The sequence below is a fragment of the Sus scrofa genome, chromosome 7, assembly GCF_000003025.6.
Source record: "Sus scrofa isolate TJ Tabasco breed Duroc chromosome 7, Sscrofa11.1, whole genome shotgun sequence".
Classification (NCBI taxonomy): domain Eukaryota; kingdom Metazoa; phylum Chordata; class Mammalia; order Artiodactyla; family Suidae; genus Sus; species Sus scrofa.
In genome coordinates, this window is record NC_010449.5 from 115580803 (window position 1) to 115599884 (window position 19082).

At 49.9% G+C, this 19082-nt stretch overlaps 1 protein-coding gene across 5 annotated transcripts; it reads right to left on the minus strand.

Annotated features, from left to right (window-relative positions):
- Positions 1896 to 15062, minus strand: LOC100621494 (alpha-1-antiproteinase-like). Of its 5 annotated transcripts, XM_021099665.1 has the most exons (6): positions 14806 to 15060; positions 9965 to 10578; positions 7422 to 7498; positions 7228 to 7301; positions 6173 to 6323; positions 4107 to 4873 (listed from the first exon to the last, which is right to left on the minus strand). In XM_021099665.1, the coding sequence occupies exons 1-6, from the start codon at positions 14991 to 14993 to the stop codon at positions 4682 to 4684; spliced, it is 1296 nt and encodes a 431-aa protein (XP_020955324.1). In that variant the 5' UTR covers positions 14994 to 15060; the 3' UTR covers positions 4107 to 4681. The 5 variants fall into 5 exon arrangements, with proteins under 5 accessions (XP_020955323.1, XP_020955326.1, XP_020955325.1 ...); XM_021099664.1 differs by having other exon boundaries at positions 1896 to 4873; positions 7228 to 7498; positions 14806 to 15062; XM_021099667.1 differs by having other exon boundaries at positions 1896 to 4873; positions 7228 to 7498; positions 14828 to 15050.

Consider the following 19082-nt stretch of genomic DNA (forward strand, 5'->3'; position numbering starts at 1 on the left):
CAGGCCAGGTGTTCTAGTCACTTCTCTGGCCGCTTCTTCTTCTCTCCTGCTCTCAGTGCTCAAGGCACACTGCCTCCTTGATGCTTCCCTTGAACCCACCAGACACATCCCTGCCCCAGGGCCTTTGCACCTCCTATTCCCTCTGCCTGGTTGCTGTCTCTTAGACACCTGCATGGCTTCCTTACTCTCGAATCTGCCTTGGGTTTCAGAGGTCACCTTCTCAGTGAGGCCTTCCCTGATGTTCTGCTGGGTGTATCTCAGCCCCTAGCATTCCCTAGCCCCTGTCCCCACATGATTTCTTTCTGTGGAACCCATCACCTTCTCCTATTCTATACATGGTGTTGACTTACCCAGATTACTGCCTGCATCCTCCACTTAGCTCCCGTGGGCAGGGTCTTTGTCTGTTTTGTTCATAGCTGCACAGCCAGTGCCTGGCACATGGTAGGTGCTCAGTAAACAATTGTGAGATAAATGAATGTGTATGTTCACAGAAGAAACTATACTAGGTACACTGTATTTTTTTTTTTTTTTGCTATATTTTTTGCTTTTAGAGATCTTTCCCTATCAACCTGTGTCAAACTACTGTATACTTTAAAAAGGCTGCATGAGACTCCATTGTTGGGATGTACCTCATTTTATAGAACTAATCTCTATTTTTATAGACACTTAGGAATTTTTGCTCTTCAGACAATGCTGTAATTAAAAAGAAAACAATTTTCTTTTTAAGGATCAGGGATCAGACCTGAGCCACAATTGCAACCTAAGCCACAGCTGCGGTAATGCTGGATCCCCTTAACCTACTTTACTGGGCCAGGGATGGAACCTGTGTCCCAGAGCTCGTGAGAGGCCACCCATCCAGTTGCAGCATAGTGGGAACCTCCAAATAGTATTTTTAAACATTTCCTCTTTGTAAATATTTCCATGGGATAAATTCCCAGGAGTGGACTTCCTGAGTCAGAATTTGTTCTTTTTTTTTTTTTTGAAACGTTAATAGATGTTACCAAATTATCTTCCAAAGAGGTTGCACACACTTAAGCTCCCCCATCTATTGTGCAAGAATGTTGATTTCCTCGCATGTAAACCAGCGATGAGTAGCAATGAGTCAACCTCGTATGTTTATGCCAGTCTAATAGGTGAAAAGCAGCACTCTGATTTGTGTTTTTACAATAATGAATGGGTTGAAAATTCTTTCGTATTTCCATTGGCCATTTGTATTTATTTATTTATTTTTTGTTTTCTGCCAGCTTAAATCCTTTGCCCATTATCCTACTGGATTATTTATTATTTATTACTCTCTCTCTCTCTCTCTCTCTATATATATATATATATATATGTATATATATATATATATATATTTATTTATTTTTTTTTTGTCTTTTTAGGGCCACACCTGCGGCATGTGGAGGTTCCCAGGCAAGGGGTCTAATTGGAGCTGGAGCTGCCGGCCTGCGCCAGAGCCACAGCAATGCAGGATCCGAGCTGCGTCTGTGACCTACACCACAGCTCACAGCAACACCGGATCCTTAACCCACTGAGCGAGGCCAGGGATCAAACCCACGTCCTTATGGATGCCAGGCAGGTTCGTTAACTGCTGAGCCATGACAGGACCTCTTTTGCTGTCTCCTTATAGATTTAAGAGTTCTTTAACTCACAGATATAGAGAATAGACTTGGGGTTGCCACGCTGGGGTGAGGGTGGGCTAGGCAAGGATTGGGAGATTGGAATTAGCAGAGGTGAACTAGTATATACAGGATGGATAAACAACAAGATCCTACCTTTGGCACAGGCAACTATATTCCACATCCTGTGATGAGCCGTAAGGGAAGAGAATATGAAAGAGGATACATGCACGTCTAACTGAGCCACTTTGCTGTGCAGCAGAGATGAACACATCATACATCAACTATACTTTAATAAAAAATTTAAAAAGTTATGTAAAATTAAAATGATTCTGTCATATCTGTTATAAAATTTCTCAGTTCGTTCTTCAGTTTTGTTTATGGCATTTTTTTTCCTTCTGTTTTGGCCATCCATGGCATATAGAGCTCCCGGACCGACGTGGAGACCTAAGCCGCAGCAGTGGCAATGCCAGATCCTAGCCCACTGCGCTAGACTGGGGATTGAACCCGTGTCCCAGTGCTCCCAAGGGGCTGCCAATTCCGTTCCGCTATAGCAGGAGCTCCTATTTATGGCATTTTCTTTTTTTTTTCTTTTATTTTTTTTTAATTTATTTTTTTTCCCACTGTATAGCAAGGGGATCAAGTTATCCTTACATGTATACATTTTGGCATTTTCTGATATGGTGTTGAATATATATTTTTAAACAAGTTGGTGTGAAATTACCATTAAAGCCATAGGATTATGAGTTATAACTCAAAATGTCAGAAATTTCCCTGGCTTATGTAGATAACCTTGGTCATATTTTATGTTGGGTTATATATATCTTACCACAAATTGAGCTAAGGATTTGGTATTGCCACAGCTGAGGCTTAGGTCTCAACTTTGGCTCAGGTCTGATCCGAGGTGTAAAGTCAATCTGTAGATCTGAAATCTTTCTTCTTTGTAATGTAAATGCTAACAACCACAAATTTCGCTCTTAGTACTGCTTTTATTGCATTTCGTAAGCTTTGGTATGTTGTATTTTCATTTTCACTTGTCTCAAGATATAGTCTAATTGCTCTTGTGATATCTTTTTTTATTTTATTTTATAATGGCCACACCCATGGAATATGGAAGTTCCCAGGCTAGGGGTCAAATCGGAGCTTCGGCAGCTGGCCACAGCCACAGCCACAGCAATGCCAGATCTGAGCCACATCTGTGACCTGTGCCACAGCTTGCGGCCACACCGGATCCTTAACCCACTGAGGGAGGCCAGGGATCAAACCTGCATCCTCATGGATATGAGTTGGATTCTTAATGCACTGAGCCACAATGGGAACTCACTCCTCTTGTGTTACCCTTTTTGTTTGAGTTGTTGTTTAATTTCCATGCATTTCTGGATTTTCCAGTTTTCCTTCTGCTGTTGATTTCTCGTTTCATTCCACAGTGATTAGCAAAGATACTTTGGGAGGTCCCGTCGTGGCTCAACTGAAATGAATCTGACTAGCATCCATGAGGACGCCGGTTTGATCCCTGGCCTTGCTCATTGGGTTAAGGATCCAGCATTGTTGTGAGCTGTGGTGAGGGCGTAGACATGGCTCAGATCCAGCAGTTGCTGTGGCTGTGGCATGGGCCAGAAGCTACAGCTCTGATTTGACCCCTAACCCCCTAACCTGGGAACCTCCATATGCTGCAGGTGCTGACCTAAAAAGACAAAAGACAAAAAAAAAAAAAAAGAAGAAGAAGAAAAGATAGTCGGGGGAGTTCCCACTGTGGCTCAGTGGTAATGAACCTGACTAGTATCCATGAAGAGCCCTGCTCAATAGGTTAAGGATCCAGAGCTGCTGTACACTGTGGTGTAGGTCACAGACGTGGCTCGGATCCCATGTGGTTGTGGCTGTGGTGTAGGCCACCACTAGCCTGGAAACTTCCATGTGCCAAAGGTGTGGCCCTAAAAAAAAAACCATATTAAAAAACAAACAAACAAACAAAAAGAAAATGTACTTTGTATAGTTCCAGTCTTTAAAACTGTATTAAAACTTACTTTGTGGCCTAACATATGTTCTATTCTGGAGAATGTTCCATATCCACTTGAGCAAAATGTGTTTTATGCTGTTGTTGAGTTGAGTGTTCTGTATATGTCTGTTAGTCCAGTTGGTCTATAGTGTTATTCAAATCCTGTTTCCTTATTGATCTTCCATCTCGTATCGCTATCAATTCTTGCAAGTGGGGTATGGATTCTCCTACTATTATTGTGTTGCTGTCTATTTATCTCATTAATTCTGTCAATGTTTGCTTCAGCTATTTAGGAGTTTTGATGTTAGGTACACATATATTTATAACTGTTCTGTTATCTTGGTGAATTGAATTACTCTTTTTTTTTTTACCATACACGTTAAATTTTATAAAGTCAAATATATCAGTCTTATATTTATGACATCTGGGCTTTCTGTCATGTTTAGAGGGGCCTTTCTCCAATATCAATAAATGAATTAACCAATGCTTTCTTCTAGAACATTTATGTTATTTGATGTTTTAATGTTTGCTAGAGGTACAAACACTATTATTTAACGTGGACTTGAGCCTTTACCATTCTGAACCGACTGTGATTTCGCCACATAAGGGCAGACAGACCCCTTAGCTCTCTTCCCGTTTTGTGGTCTGCCTGGCTTAGCCTTGCCTTACTATTGCCTTAGCCTTACTGTGGCCCTCTTTGCCTACCACTCTCCAACCCCAATTTAATCAATTTCTTAACTGTCTCTACTCGCCTCCAAAGTGGTCCACCTCTGACATTGTTGATTTTCCAAAAATGTTAAGTAAATTGTGGGTTTCGGCCAACCTTTCATCCTTGCCTGACAGAGTGCCTGGACCGTGTAAATATCTAATGAGTATTCATTAAGTGGATACCTGAAAGATTGCTGTAACCTGGATTTGACACATATGCTGAGGATGTACAGAGAGATTCAGGGAAAAGAGGATGAGCGATTTATGTGTCACATACAAGCTTGGGCCAGATCATTCTTTAAAGTTACCTAGGGGGGGGACCTGGCCTGCGAGCCGAGGACCGAACCCAGAGGGGAAGCTAATTTTGCAGGGGATTCACCACCCTTCCCATGAAGAGAGGAATGTTGGTGTTTTCATCTTTGATGAGGATTAAGAAGGGCATGTTGAAGCTGATGGTCTGATGGTTGGACCAGCGGGTGTCTTTCGAGAGGATGTCCCCGCCATGGTCTGTCCCATTCTCGCTGAGGTCCAGCACAGCCTTATGCAGGGCCTGGAGGGGAGAGAGGACAGAGGCCTGTTTGAGGCAGAGACAGGCTGCACCATCCCCCAGTCAGACCGGGGAGCAAGGCCCAGTGTGGTGAGAGCTGTCCTGGGGCTTGAGGAAGAGCAACTCCAGAGCGTTTTTTAAAAAAAAAAAGGACCACAGGTTCTCTATTGCGTCATCATGACGTAGGAGAAGGAACACGACTCTCATTCCCAAGGATCTGGGTTCAAATCGGATGGCCCCCCACCCACAACTTAGCCACTTTGAGGAGAAGACTGTTCTCCTTGAAACGTCAGTCCCCTAAAATGAGAGCTATGGGGTAGGATGGCCCAGGGGCGCTATGGCACCCTGCATGAGGAATGGCACTCAGTTTAGGTGGCCGAGAAATGTGTATGCGTGAACATGGGTGTGTGTATACATGTGTTTGAATATCTCTGTGGGTCTGAATAACTGCAAGGCTTAATTGTTCACCTCTTAATTGTAAGGCTCTCTCAGCTGGTCATGCGCACTCACCCACCCCCATCCACACTGCTCTTCTTTGCTTCTCTGGGGGCCTGGTCTTTCTCTGTCCTTCGACACCATACTCTGTCACCACCTGGCCTGTCCTCCCTATCCCTGTCCTTCCCTCCCTGCACACAGGGACACACAGGGCCTCCACCGGCTCAAGGCCTCTGGTCTGACCTGCCAGTGCCCCCTCACCTCTGGCTGACCTGCCTCCCCAGGGGCCGTGGGGAGCAACCCACAACCTCGGGAGGCAGAGTGTCCTGTGCTTTGTCTCCTGGGCTCATCTCTTGTTTGTACCATCCTATGCTAAGCTCCCTGGGGAGGAGGACGTGGATGGGGACCTTCCCAGGCCCTCATCCACACCCAAGCCCTCAGTTCACAGCCAGGCACCCAACGGCAATTGTTTCTTTGGGCGCCTTTGGTGAAAGTCACTCCATAACCCAGACTTGGTGATTCACCAGCATCTCCGGGTGTTGCAGACACAGGGGCCAAAGGTCTTTTGCAATCTCTGAGCCTAAGCCTTTCCGAGTAAATAGGGGTTTATTGGGATCCAAAGCAGGGACGTCTCCGGCCAAGGATGACACAACCTCAGAGCAGGTCCCTGAAACGCGCTGAGCCCCTGAGGTCACCTCTTCTCCTCTGTCATCGGACCACATTCTTGTCTTGGTGGAGCCGTGGCACTCACTCCTCGGGGGCTCGGCCTGCAGGGGTGCTTGTGTCCCTCTGTCCCTAGTTCAGCCTCGCCCCCGAGCTGCAGCCCCCACGCCCATTCTGACCTCCAGACGTCAGGGTCACACTCACCTTGGACAGCTTCAGAGGCTGTTGTTCCTCAGTGACACCCGAGAGGTCCGCCTCGTCGCTGAAAACCTTGGTGATGCCCAGGTTGCCCAGGAGAGATTTCAGATCATAGGTTCCAGAAATAACAAATCTTGGCATACGTAAATTGATAACCCTTTAAAAAGGTTAGAAAACAAAGGCCTTTCAGAGAATTGAAAGGGTTTCCTTTCCTGGTTGTCCCTCCCACGTGGTATCCTGGCTCCCTGCCTGCGCGAGGGTGAGGGGTCAGCCTCGGGTTATTCTGCTTTGGGCTCAGTGAATGATGAGTGAGTGCGCAGGGCTGGGAGCTCAACCCTCCTTTGCCATGGGGACAAGATGTGGCCCCTACAGGGTCTGACAGATGGGCCGACTGACCCTCAGACTCTAGATCCAGCTTCTCCTGTTCTCTGCTCTCAGGAACATGGGTGCAGGTGGAGCCGGGAAGAGCCGTTAGAACTTCCATTTGTTTCTCAGCCCTACACGTCTCTGGATTTTCATGTTTGTTTATATTGTGCAAGACAACGGAGTTCCTCCGGGCAGGGCTGCATCTAAGCACGCAGAGAGCACGGAGATCTGCACTAATTTGGGTGCAGGATGGGGACCTGGTCAACGCACACTCCTCTGGGGACAGAGGAACCAGAACCAGCCTGAAACAAGTCCTGGCGTTGCCCGCTCTGGGCCTTTGATTACCGGCCTCTCTGAGCAGGTGTCCCGTGTCTTGCGTGGCCTTTCTACCCTGTGACTCCCGCCCCGCCTGGTGCCTTTGCCAGGAAGCCCACCTCTTCCTTCTGGGCTCACCCACACCCCGTGTTGGCACTGCTCTCCCTGCACCGGGCCCTGGCCACTGGGAAGGGGCAGAGTGTCCAGGCTGGGGAGGATGTCCTTGCCCCGGGCCCTGTCCCTCTCTGGTCCTACCTGAACGGATGCTGGCCTCCGTTGGAATCCCAACGTCATGCACAGGATCTGGGCCCACCCTCCCCCCCGCTTGTGGGTGGGCCTGAAGGGGCAGCCTCCCGGGTCCGCCATGGGTTGGGAATCACCGTGAATGTAAGAATTTGAGGTACTTGGCGAGCAGCTTCTCGGAGAGCTTTTTCTCTAGCCACTCCAGCTTGCCCTGTTTGGGCAGAAGCAGCAAGGTCGCGATTCTGCCCTGGAAGTGCAGCAGCACCACCCAGCAGCGGACCACGTGGTCCCAGTACACTTTGCACCTGCCCAGCCGGTGCATCATGGGCACCCGGATGGTCACGGTCTGGTTCACGTGGAAGTCTTCTATCACTGAGCGGTAGGCCCTGAAGTCATCCCTGCATTCGCCTGGAGAGAAAGAGAGACGCACATCAGCCAGGGGGTGGGAGGAAAGTTTACAAAACTGTGCCAAGGGAAGGAGCCCTGAGTCCCGCTACCAGGACCCCGATCTCTGAGCCTCAGCTTCACCATCTGTAAATTGGGGCAAACGTGAAATCATCAGGCTCCTGAAGGTCTTTGTGAAGATGATTTGAGGAGTTCCTGCTGCGGCTCAGCCATAACAAACCCACGTAGGATCCGTGAGGATGCGGGTTCGATCCCTGGCCTCTCTCAGTGGGTTAAGGATCCTGTGTTGCTGTGGCTGTGGTGTAGGCTGGCAGCTGCAGCTCTGCTTCAACCCTTAGCCTGGGAACTTCCATAAGCTGCATGTGCAGTCCTAAAAAGACAAAAAAAAAAAAAAAAAAAAAAAAAGAAAAAAAAGTGATTTGAGACACTAAAGGAGAATCCAGAGTTTCTACATTACAGAAGCTAAATGACATGCACAGGGTGGACAGAACAAGCATTTTTATTAGGATTTTGTGTTTATTTAATGCATGATTCGAGGCCACTTAACATAGGTTATCGGGGGTAGTTGGAAGCTCCCCAGGTCATACTGGGCACGTCCTTGTCTGAGTCTCCCTCCCCCCTGGTCTTTGGTGGTTCTCATTATCCAGGGACATCACTCCATCCCAACGCTAATAGCCTTGCCCTGGACCAGCATGTGAAATGCAGGTGCCTGGGCATCGCCATCTCTGCTCCATCATCCAGCTAAGTCAGAGGACGGTGCCTCGGGGATCCCAGGGCCAGATTTTCCCTCTAGTGGGAGGAGGAGACTGAGGCTGGGGAGGGGATGGGACCCACCTGAAGTTCCAGGGCGGCGCTGGGACCTGGGATGTGCTGGCCCCGGGCTCAGCGCTCTCCAGCACACTGTTCTCCCTCCTCCGACCCCTGGCCTTGCCTCTCACTGTCCCTACCACATGGACTGTTTATTTTTTTGTTAAATTTTTTTTACTACAGTCGATTTACCATGTTCTGTCAATTTCTGCTGGACAGCAGAGTGACCCGTCTCTCTCTCTCTCACACACAGACACACATTCTTTTTCTCATATTGTCTTCCATCCTGTTCTATCACAAGTGATTGGATATAGTTCATTGCTTATCCATTCTAAATGCAATACTTTGCATCTACTAACTCAACTCCCAGTCCATCCCACTCCCTCCCCTCTCCCCCTTGGCAACCTCGGTGGACTGTTTAAATTGACTTAGGGGGAGTTCCCGTCGTGGCGCAGTGGTTAACGAATCCGACTAGGAACCATGAGGTTGCGGGTTCGGTCCCTGCCCTTGCTCAGTGGGTTAATGATCCGGCGTTGCCGTGAGCTGTGGTGTAGGTCGCAGACGCGGCTTGGATCCCGCGTTGCTGTGGCTCTGGCATAGGCCGGTGGCTACAGCTCCGATTCAACCCCTAGCCTGGGAACCTCCATATGCCGCGGGAGCAGCCCAAGAAATAGCAACAATAACAGCAACAACAACAACAACAACAACAAAAAAGACAAAAGACAAAAAAATAAAAATAAAAAAATAAAAAAAATAAATTGACTTAGAATGGGGCCCAGAAGGTCCTGACGTTCTCATCACTCGGAGGCAGGAAGGCGGGCTGAGATTCAAGTTTAGTTGAGCACCTACTATGTGAGCATATAGTCCCATGTTCTTTGTAACTTTTTTCCTTCTAAAAATCTGACCAGAAAGAATTATTATGTCCGTGCTGCAGAGAGGACAGTAGAACCTCAAAGCTGTCAGATGACTTGCCCATTGCCAAACAGCTAACACGACACAGAAGCAGGACAGGAGCCCTGGTTTTTCTGTCTCCAAAGCCGTCCCTATTTCCACTACACTAGAGCTGTCAGAAATGTGTGCTGTGAAATCCCCCCCCTTTTTTTTTTTGCCTTTGCTAGGGCTGCTTCCCGAGGCACATGGAGGTTCCCAGGCTAGGGGTCTAATCAGAGCTATGGCCTCTGGCCTACGCCAGAGCCATAGCAACTCAGGATCTGAGCCGCATCTGCAACCTACACCACAGCTCATGGCAATGCCAGATCCTCAACCCACTGAGCAAGGCCAGGGATCGAACCCGCAACCTCATGGTTCCTAGTTGGATCCGTTAACCACCACCGTGCCATGACGGGAACTCCAATCCCATCCCCTTTATACACTCTGCCAAAATTTGTTTTTATGGCTCTCTATTTTGGAACACTGCCTATTTTACCTCCCTCCCTGATAGGGATTTATCATGCACATTAGGACACTTAAGGCTCTGAAAAGTCCTGCAGAGATGATAATTTGACTATTTAACCTACTATCTCCTAACCTTCTTTGAACAGGTAAAGTATGTCTATGGTTGTGTGTAGAAATTTGAATACCGGGCATCCCAAAGCCACACTCCACTCTGCACCGCCAAGGAAAATGGACAGAACCAGCTCAGTCTGGTTGTGCGACCTTTACCTTCATAGATCATGTAGTTCACCAGAGCAAAAGCCGTGTCTCTGTCAAGCTTTTCGACCACAGCCACGATTTTTCCTTGAGTTTCTACCTTTATCTGATCGTTGATCTCTTTCTTGGCCTCTTCAGTGTCCCTGAAGTTGACGGAGAAGGCTTTTGAGTGGTACAGCCTCTTGACATTGTCCAAAAACTTGTGTGCGTGCTTTAGCCTCTTATCAAGGAAGAGCATAGTGCTGGTGGTTATCTGGATCTGGTCGCCTGGCTGATTGAGAATTTCAAGGAGGTGCGCTAAGCCTTTGTGGATCTCTGCCATAGGCGGCTTCTTAAACTTGTAATCTATGCCCCACAGGATCTGGGTATGAGTGTCCCCTTTGGTCCCCAGGGAGAGCATCAGAAAGGCTAAAGCGATGCTCACGGGGGAGAAGATGATGTTGTTTTTGGACTGATAGGCCAGTTCGTGGTACAATTTGAAGGTAAAGTTGTCCAGTCTGGGAGCTATGCTGAAGAAGCGTGGGGGCTTGTAAATGGCAGGCTTGGATCGATGCAGGGAGCCAGGGACCTGGCTGCACAGGCCCGCCAGCAGCAGAAAGCCCCATGTGATGGAAGATACCATTGCCCTGCAAGAGAGAGAAGGGGACCACGCCCGAGTCAGGCCAAGCCAGGAGTCCCTTGGCCACTGACAGACACCACAGAAAAGCAACCACAGCTTATTAAACCTCTGCTATGTGCCAGGCTTGAAAACCTTAGAACAAGGAGTTCCTGCTGTGGCTCAGCGGGAATGAACCCAACTAGTATCCATGAGGATGTGGGTTCGATCCCTGGCCTTGCTCAGTAGGTTAAGGATCTGGTGTTGCTGTGAACTGTGGTGCAGGTCGCAGACACTGCTGGGATCTGGTGTTGCTGTGGCTGTAGTGTAGGCTGGCCGCTGTAGCTCCAATTCGACTCCTAGCCTGGGAGCTTCCATACACCGTGGGTGCGGCCCTAAAAAGCAAAAAAAAAAAAAAAAAAAAAAAAAAAAAAAGAAAAGAAAGAAAGAAAGAAGAAAGACTCAGAACAATAGCAGAGCCTTTGGAGCGCTCACCACACGCCAGGGTCCATCCTAAGCATCTTACTGTGGTATCTCATTGCCTTCCGGTGCCAGTCCTATGAGGTGTGGGTCATTCGACAATCCTGGCTGACAAGCGAGGAGGTCAAAGCTCCTAGAGGGTTAAGCCACGTGTTCACGGTGACAGAGCAGTAGGGGAGCAGGACCAGACTCACACAGCTGGGCAGTCCGGCTAGGGAGGCCATGCTCTGGGTGGCAGTGACATCTGCAATGACCCCGAGGTGTACGTGCCACTGCCCCTCTTTTCAAAAGGGGGCACCGAGGCCCAGGAAGCGTGATGACCAGCCCGTGATCAGCCAGGAAGCGGGTCAGATCAGGCCCAGGATGGCTGGATCTGGAACAGGCCCCAGAGGGCTTTGCCTGAAGCCTGCTGCTGAATGGACAGAAAGGCTGCAGCCCAGAGTGGGAAGGATCTTGGCCAATGACACACAGCCAGAGCGCAGGGGAGCTGTGAGGAAACCCATCCTGCCTTATTCTGGCCCAGATTCTCCCTGACTCCACACACTGTCCATCACCCTTTGCTTGAAACTACAATAGCCCTCACGTTCTAAGCTACTTGAGCCTAGAGTTGTTTATCAGCTGATTCTATAATGTTCTAGGCCTGGAGAACACTGTTGAAGCAGAGCCTAGGAGAGCCATCAGCCTCCAGGCCCTCACAGACAGTAACTTTTGTCTTGTGAGCTGACGTTTAACGCTTGCCATCTGCCTCTACTGGAGCTGCCGAACTGCAGCATCTCCTGATGTTTTTAGGAGGGGATTTTATGAGTCTGATTCTTGCATCTCCTCATATCTAGAAAGACACTAAAATCCATCAATGATGCCTGATGTCTGGGACTAGCAGCCACCTTCCCGGGACCAGCAGCAAACCTCTGCAGAATGCGTGCCTGGCTGCAGCCCCCCTCCCCACACACACACTTCAGGTTATGTCAGACCTCGATCGCCCCCTTTGCTCTTTGGGGCAGTGTTTCGGACCTATCTGAAATACTGCCACCTGGGCTGTCATAGCGGACAAAACAAAAGGTGTCATCTGTGAGAACAGCCACTCCCAAGGGTGGCCAGTGAGCCCCAAGGGAACTCCAGAAAGCATATCAAAGGAGAAATTCCGGGAAGCCCAGACCTTCCATCTTCCCATAGAAACCGGCTTTCTGTAAATCTTCGGTAAGGGGGGGGTTCTCTGTAAATCTTTTGTTCCTACCACCTCCCCTTTCTTGCAAAAACTCATATATCCTAGCTTCCCCCGTCGCCTCCTCAGAGCGTTTTCTCAGGACTCCCTGAGATGCTGTCTCCCGGGCTTAAGTCCTAATTTCACCCCAAATAAAACTTAACTCTCAACTTTCAGGTTGTATTTTTTTGGTCAACAGTCTCATGGAGTGGTTTGTAATCTTCAACTTATAAGATGTGACAAATGAGGCTCAGAGAGAGTCGGTAATTTTCTCAAGGCCACACAGCGGGTCAAGCTCAGCTGAGACAGAGAGGTCTCTGTGCTTCTGGCCTGCTGCCCTGTGTACAGGGGTTTCTTCCCCCAATAACTGCCTCCCTGCAGCAGGAGCTTAGCTGCTTCTAAGGACTGGGCACACAGGGAGTCAGGGGGTCCCAAGCTCAGCACTGTTTCTGGGCTGGAAAACTGTACGCTGCGGGGGGCTGTCCTGTGCACTGTAATGGGTTTAGCAGCATCCTGGATAAAATGAGATCCCAGTGGCACCTCCCCAAGCCCCCGATGTGACAATCAAACATTCTCTAGGCATGGCCCAGGGTCCCCTGGGGTCCAAGCGTGCCTGTGGGATCCCGTGTTGGGGTAGGAAGGGCTCAGAGGCACACTGGGGAGGGAGACTTCCTTTTGCCTGCTTTGAACGTACTTTCCTCATTTCAGAATGGGTTTGGGTTGGATGATGCCTAACTGAACGTGCTCACTGGGGCCGAAGTGTTTGTAGGACTCCATTATTTTGGGGTGTTCATTCTTCCGGGATGAGGACCTTGTCAAGGGGTCCCTGGACGTTGCTGTGGCATGTCGTGCCAGGCCTTCAGATAATCATTGCCTTATCTGTCACCTGAGCAGCTCAGATGCCTCTGTGGTCCTTCGGCTGCAGGGACTTTGATGACCCCCCCCACCATCAAAAGGCGTCATGACAATAGCCCTTGAGAATTGTACCAACTAAACACTCACATGCAGCCAGGCCCCTGGAAGCCTTCCCCAGCTTTCTTCAGGAAGAAGGCAGTGGGTTTTGCAAACGAACGCTTTTAGGATCCGTGAGGGGCCAGCAGTCAGCAGCTTAGGCCATGAACCCAGATAAGAAAAGGGAGGAGGTGACAGAAAAGATAGCAGGGTTATCTGAGGAGTTAATGAGTATACCTCCACCTCTCAGAGGAGGAGTTCCAACAAGAGGTCAAGGCCAGGGGTCCACTGGGCAGGAGGGTGGCCGCCAGGGAGCAGAGATGGGGACCTGGAGCTGTCTTCCGAAAATTTGGGGAACAAAGGATCACAGGGCCTCTGCTCTCTCCAGTCACATAGTGGCGGGCACGGGGTCTACAAGGCCAGGCCAAGGACTCCGGTGCTGCCTGAAGGTTAAAGGAACAAGATAAGAAAGTAGAATTCTCTTCAAAAAAAAAAAAAAAAAAAAAAAGAAGAAGAAGAGAGAGAGAGAGAGAGAGAAAGGAAAGAATGAAAGAAAAAGAAAAGGAAACAACGGTATCTACATAAAAACAAAAATGAAAAATGAAACCCAGCTAGTGCCCTGTGGGGCTCCTGGGCACACAGGCCTTTCTGTGTCCCCCATTTCTTGTTTTTAGGGAATCGGCTTCGGGCTCCATGACCTTCCCTGAGCCCCAAAGGGCAGCTGCTCATCAGGGAAGGGAGGGAACACAGAGACCAGGGAGGAGTCTCCAAGAAACAGCAGTGCAGCCTTGAGGCGGGGTCCTGGTTCCTCCTCAAGGAATGTACATAAAAATATGTTTGAGCCTTTCTGCAGAACTAGACCCCCCAGCAAGTGGAAGAACGATTTGAGGAAGAAGTCTTCATTCTGGGAAGAAGGAGGACCGCTGGAACCCGTCCCGGGGCCACTAACCACCAGCTTTGAGAGAGAATGCAAACTTGCATCTACCCCGATTCTTGTCTGCAGCCCCATTTCCCACTCCTGAGCTGTAAGAGCCCTCCCGTTCTCTCCAAAGGAGGGCACAGTCTTTAGGGCATTACCCCGTGGCGGCCTCTTTGCCAGGCAAGGCAATAAAGCTATTTTTCTCTCCTTCACCCAACTCTGTGTCTGTGTTTCTATTCGGCACTGGTGGACAGAGGCTGAGTTTGGGCAACAAAAACAAACAAGTTAAAAAGAAAGAGAGAGAGAGAGAGAGAGGATCCAGAAACAGAGGGGCAGGGGAGTGGGGGGCCCCCGAGGGGACTTGGCTCTGACTCCTGCAGGGAGAAGAGACCCAGGTGAAGACCCCCGAGGCCACAGGACCCTGTCCAAGCTTGGGGAGAGTGGAAGAAGGAGAAAATCAACCTGAAGCAGCCCAGCCCAGCAGCCGGTGTGCCCAGGGCCTCGTGGGCTGAGGGCCTGGAATGCGGAATAATCACTTCCCTACCGCCCGTGCTGAGCAGAACAGCAAAGACTCAACGGCGGCTTTCACATCCTGACCTGGCAGATCAGAGCCGAGTGTGTCTGTATCTCAGCTTCCGCCTCGGTCCAGTGGGCCAGCCTCACCCACCAGCGTCGGCTCCGCAGGGGCCTGAGGGAGAGCTACTCACTCGGCAGATGGAGGGAACTCACTTATTCCCCGGGGAGGCTCCCTGGTTGGACGCTCGCGGGCTGCTCCATACGGGGCCTTGCCTTGCCTACTTATAGGGCGGTCGCAGTCGCTGGGTCCCATGGGCCCAGGAAGAGCCTTCCCCACCCCCACCCTCTCCGGAGCCCAGCCAGCGGGTGTTGATACCATCTGAGGGCCTTGCTGTTCTTCCCTGAAGTGGCCCAGCCCAGCGGAACCAGGTGTGGGGCTTCAAGGCCCCTGCAAGGAGATTGAACTCGAAGCCTCTGGCCAAGACAAGAATTACCAGACCCAGGGGTGGGGGTGGGGTGCGAGGGATGGAGCCGGGGTTTGGAATTGGCATTATGCACTCTGGGGTATATGGAACGATTGATTGGCCAAAGGGCACCTGCTGTCTAGCACAGGGAACCCTACCCAGGATTCCGTGATAATCTCTGTGGGAAAAGAATCAGAGAGAATGGATGTGTGTCCATGCAGGACTGGGTCACTTTGCTGTACAGCAGAAATGATCACAGCCTTGTAAATTAACAATACTTCAATAAAGCTTAAAAAAAAAGAAATACCAAAAAAAAAAAAGAATTACCAGACTCTTGTCTTAGCCCCACCCATCTCATTGTAATGCCCCCTCCCCCACCTCGAGCAACCTGGCCTACTCTTTCCTGCCCCTACTAGGAAAGGCGAGTGGCCCACTCCTCACCCCACCCCTATGGGGGCCTTATCCTCCCCCCAAGCCACCAGTAAGTGTATCCTAAGACCCCTCCCCAACAAATCAGCAGGTCAGCCGGTATATCCTGAGACCACTCCTCTCCACGGGCTATAAAAACAGACACAACCACTCGCCCAAGGTCAGCTCTTGCTGATCATCTGAAAGTTGTCCTTCTGCTCCAGCAGCATCTCTTATCTCAATAAACTCTTGTTTCTTTTCCCCTCGCTGTGCTGGAAATTCTTCTCCTGACTCTTGAGCACAGACCGAGACACCAGGGGGTACAAGGCCCCTTGGGAGGGTGGGGTGATGGAAGCCCCATGGCCTTGCACGACCCAGGGTTCATCTCTCCTGGATACTCATCCTCCAGAGCTGCTGAGGGGGTGAATGAGTCCGGTAGGTCCAGAGCCTGGTACCACGCCTGATGTGTGGTGAATCACCAGTAAATGTCAGCTGCCTGACGGAACCGGCTTTATGACTGCCGTGGTCCCAGCCCTAGGAGACCACGTAGGAGGAGCTGGACTCTGTGTCCTTTGGGCTCCAAAGCCCCTTCTTCCAGGTGCAGAAGGGAGAAAACAGGCAATTGCCAGGTGCCAAGTCGCAGAGGTATCGCGTGAAAGAATGACACTGGGTCATCCTGATGCAGTTAGCATCTTACAGAATATTGGGACCTCAAGTGACTTAGGGCTCTCATTTTTATCATGGAGGGAGGCGATCACCCTAGTTCCTGGGATATGTGAGTGGTAGAGCCTGGGACAAGCTCAAGGGAGAGGGAAGCTAGCCCCCAAACCACTACTCTCAGAATCTGTAGTCTTGTTGTTGTTTGTTTGTTTGTTTTATTTTTTTGGCCACACCTGCGACGTATGGAAGTTTTCGGAATAGGGGTTGAATCAGAGCTATAGCTGCTGGCCTCCACCACAGCTCGCGCCAGATCCTCAACCCACTGAGTGAGGCCAGGGATCAAACCCACATCTGCACAGAGACAACGTCAGGTCCTTAACCCGCTGAGCCACAGTGGGAACTCCCCGAAGTCTTGATTAATGTTTAATATTCTCCATAACCAGCACAAAAGACACTATGCAAAATCATCTATAGAAGAAACCAGAAAGTTAGGTCTCATTATTCCCATTTTCCAGGAATGGAAACAGAGGCACACAGAGACCAAATAGCCTGCTCTGGGATTTCCATTCGTTAGAGAGCTGATTTGGGATTCATGAATTCTTTCTCTTCTGTTATACCGCCATTAGCATTTTATCCTAACATTGCTGAAAGTCACCTCAGAACTAAAGGAAACCGCATTGATGAGACCGGGAACACATTTCAAGGCTATTGACATCTGTGGACTAAAGAAAAAAAATCCCTTAAAAAAAGCTTAATGGGTAATTCTAACTTGCTCTGTTTACTCGCCTATCTTTGAAAGTCATACCATGACGTTAAAAAAATTCTAATGGTCTTGATTTCTCATTACATGATGTTCTTGCTGTTCTTGGATAACCAGAGTGACACCAAATAACAAGGGAGCACCTGGCCGTGGAAAGGCAGCCTCGCCTCCTGAGAGCACACGCTCCAGGGACTCATCTGCCAGCTTCCCCTGGGTCAGGCTCTGCCCCGTGGGGCGGACATGCTGGTACCCCATCCCACGTGACTCAGTCCCACATCCCCCCATTTCTTGGCACATGCTCACCACTGCACTTAGGCTGACTTTCTGGGCATGTCCTTAGCACAACTTTCTGGCACTTTCTATTGTGGTTCCTTCTGGAGGGTTGCCTCCCTCCCTCTCTTCAGTCTTAGTTTCCGGCTTGTTTCTTAGGTGACAATTTTGTGCCCATGTTCTTGGATTCTACTTGTATTAGTCAGGATGGCCTGGGTTATGCTGCAGTAACAAAGTAACTCAGAAGCTCAAGGGCTTAACACAGCCCAGGTGATGTCTGGCTCATGCTATATGTCTCCTGGGGATGGATGCAGGGCTCTGCCTATCATGATGAATCAGGCTCTAAGGGGGTTCCAAGATCTTGCCTCAGATCTTCTTATTATTATTTTAGGGCCGGACCTGTGGCATATGGAGGTTCCCAGGTTAGGGGTCTAATCAGAGCTACAGCTGCCAGGCTACACCACAGCAATGCCAGATCAAAGCCACACCACAGCTCACAACAACGCCAGATCCTTAACCTACTGAGCGAAGCCAGGGATCAAACCCACAACCTCACGGTTCCTAGTCATATTCGTTTCTGCTGTGCTACAACGGGAACTCCAGTGCCTCGGATCTCCTGACTCTAGTTCCTTATGTAACAATTAGTCCAGCAAGCAGGATGTCACAAAACTCCTGCTACCATCTGAGTACCTGCTACTGGCATCTTTCAAGCTTTATTAAACAGCCACATCTTTTCTGCCCAAGTGCCAGACCATTGGACTCAAAGGGCAAAAATAAGGCCAATGGGGACACATAGCCTCTTCATTCTGATAAAGCTGATCTTGGAACACACGACTTATTTCTATCGGACAGTGGGTTCCTAGAAACCAGCCCCTGAGTTAGACAGATTACCCACCAAGCACTTGAGACCGAGGCCAGGCCTCTTTGTGGCCCTACACTCTGCCCCCGGGACAACGTCTGGGCTGCCCGGGCCCCAAACAAGAGGCGTTATCGAAATGAACTAGTTCATAGAGTCCACATGGAAACGCTACAAAGTCGATATTGTTTTCCACATTTTACAGATGAGGAAACAGAGGCACAGAGCAGTTGAGGAACTTCCCCAAAGTCACACAGCTGCTGTCTCAAAGTATGTGACATGCTATACCAGAATGGCCCCTTACCGCCCTGGGCTGCTGGCTGTGTCCTCGCTGGGGAGGGGGCCGCCTTGGAGAGAATGCCTTTCTCTGATTTCTCCACCCAGGAGTATCCCATTCAGCCTCCCACATGTGGCTCAGACGCCACTCAGAGGCTGCCTGGGCAGGGCCTGGCGATGGGGGGATGCCATGCGCTCCGCCCCCTTCACCAATCCTGAACACCCAACAAAGGACAGGGGCAGCGAGGTCCAGCCTCTAAAGGAGCTCATGGGTTGTCCGCCTTGTTTGTGGCTCTTCGTGGGTCATTCCTGACGGCTCTGGGAGGGATCTGAAGGTTCACGCTCACCACGCAGCGCGGCCTCTAACGATTCCGCATCCAAGTCCAGCGTATCTGGGGTTTCCCCGCACAGGCAATGCCCCAGCCCCGGGCGGGAGTCCTGCAATTCAGTTCCAACACTATCTTCCTGGGGTCACATCGGATCCCACAGGCTAAGGGCTCAATCCTGTAAGGCTGGCTGCCCCACTGCTCCAGACCCTGGTCACAGGTCCAGGATCTCATAAGTCCGGGATGTTACCTTGCCTCTGACCCACAGGCTAGAGAGTGGAGGTTCCTATGGCCTCTCTAGGTTCTGCTGATTTGCTAGAGCAGCTCATAGAGCTCAAAGAAGCCTTCTACTCATGGGTTTAAAAAAAAAGGTGAACTCAGGGAATTCCTGTTGTGGCTCAGTGGGTTAAAAACTCAACATAGGAGTTCCCGTCGTGGCGCAGTGGTT

Excerpts from the sequence above, each read along its gene's own strand:
- LOC100621494 (XM_021099664.1), bottom strand. The coding sequence starts at position 14,993 with ATGGTATCAACACCCGCTGGCTGGGCTCCGGAGAGGGTGGGGGTGGGG. Across the intron at positions 6,324-7,227 it reads CTCAAATTCTTACATTCACG|GGTTATCAATTTACGTATGC; the intron begins GTGATTCCCAAC and ends ACCTTTTTAAAG. Across the intron at positions 4,874-6,172 it reads AGCCTCTGAAGCTGTCCAAG|GCCCTGCATAAGGCTGTGCT; the intron begins GTGAGTGTGACC and ends TCTCCCCTCCAG.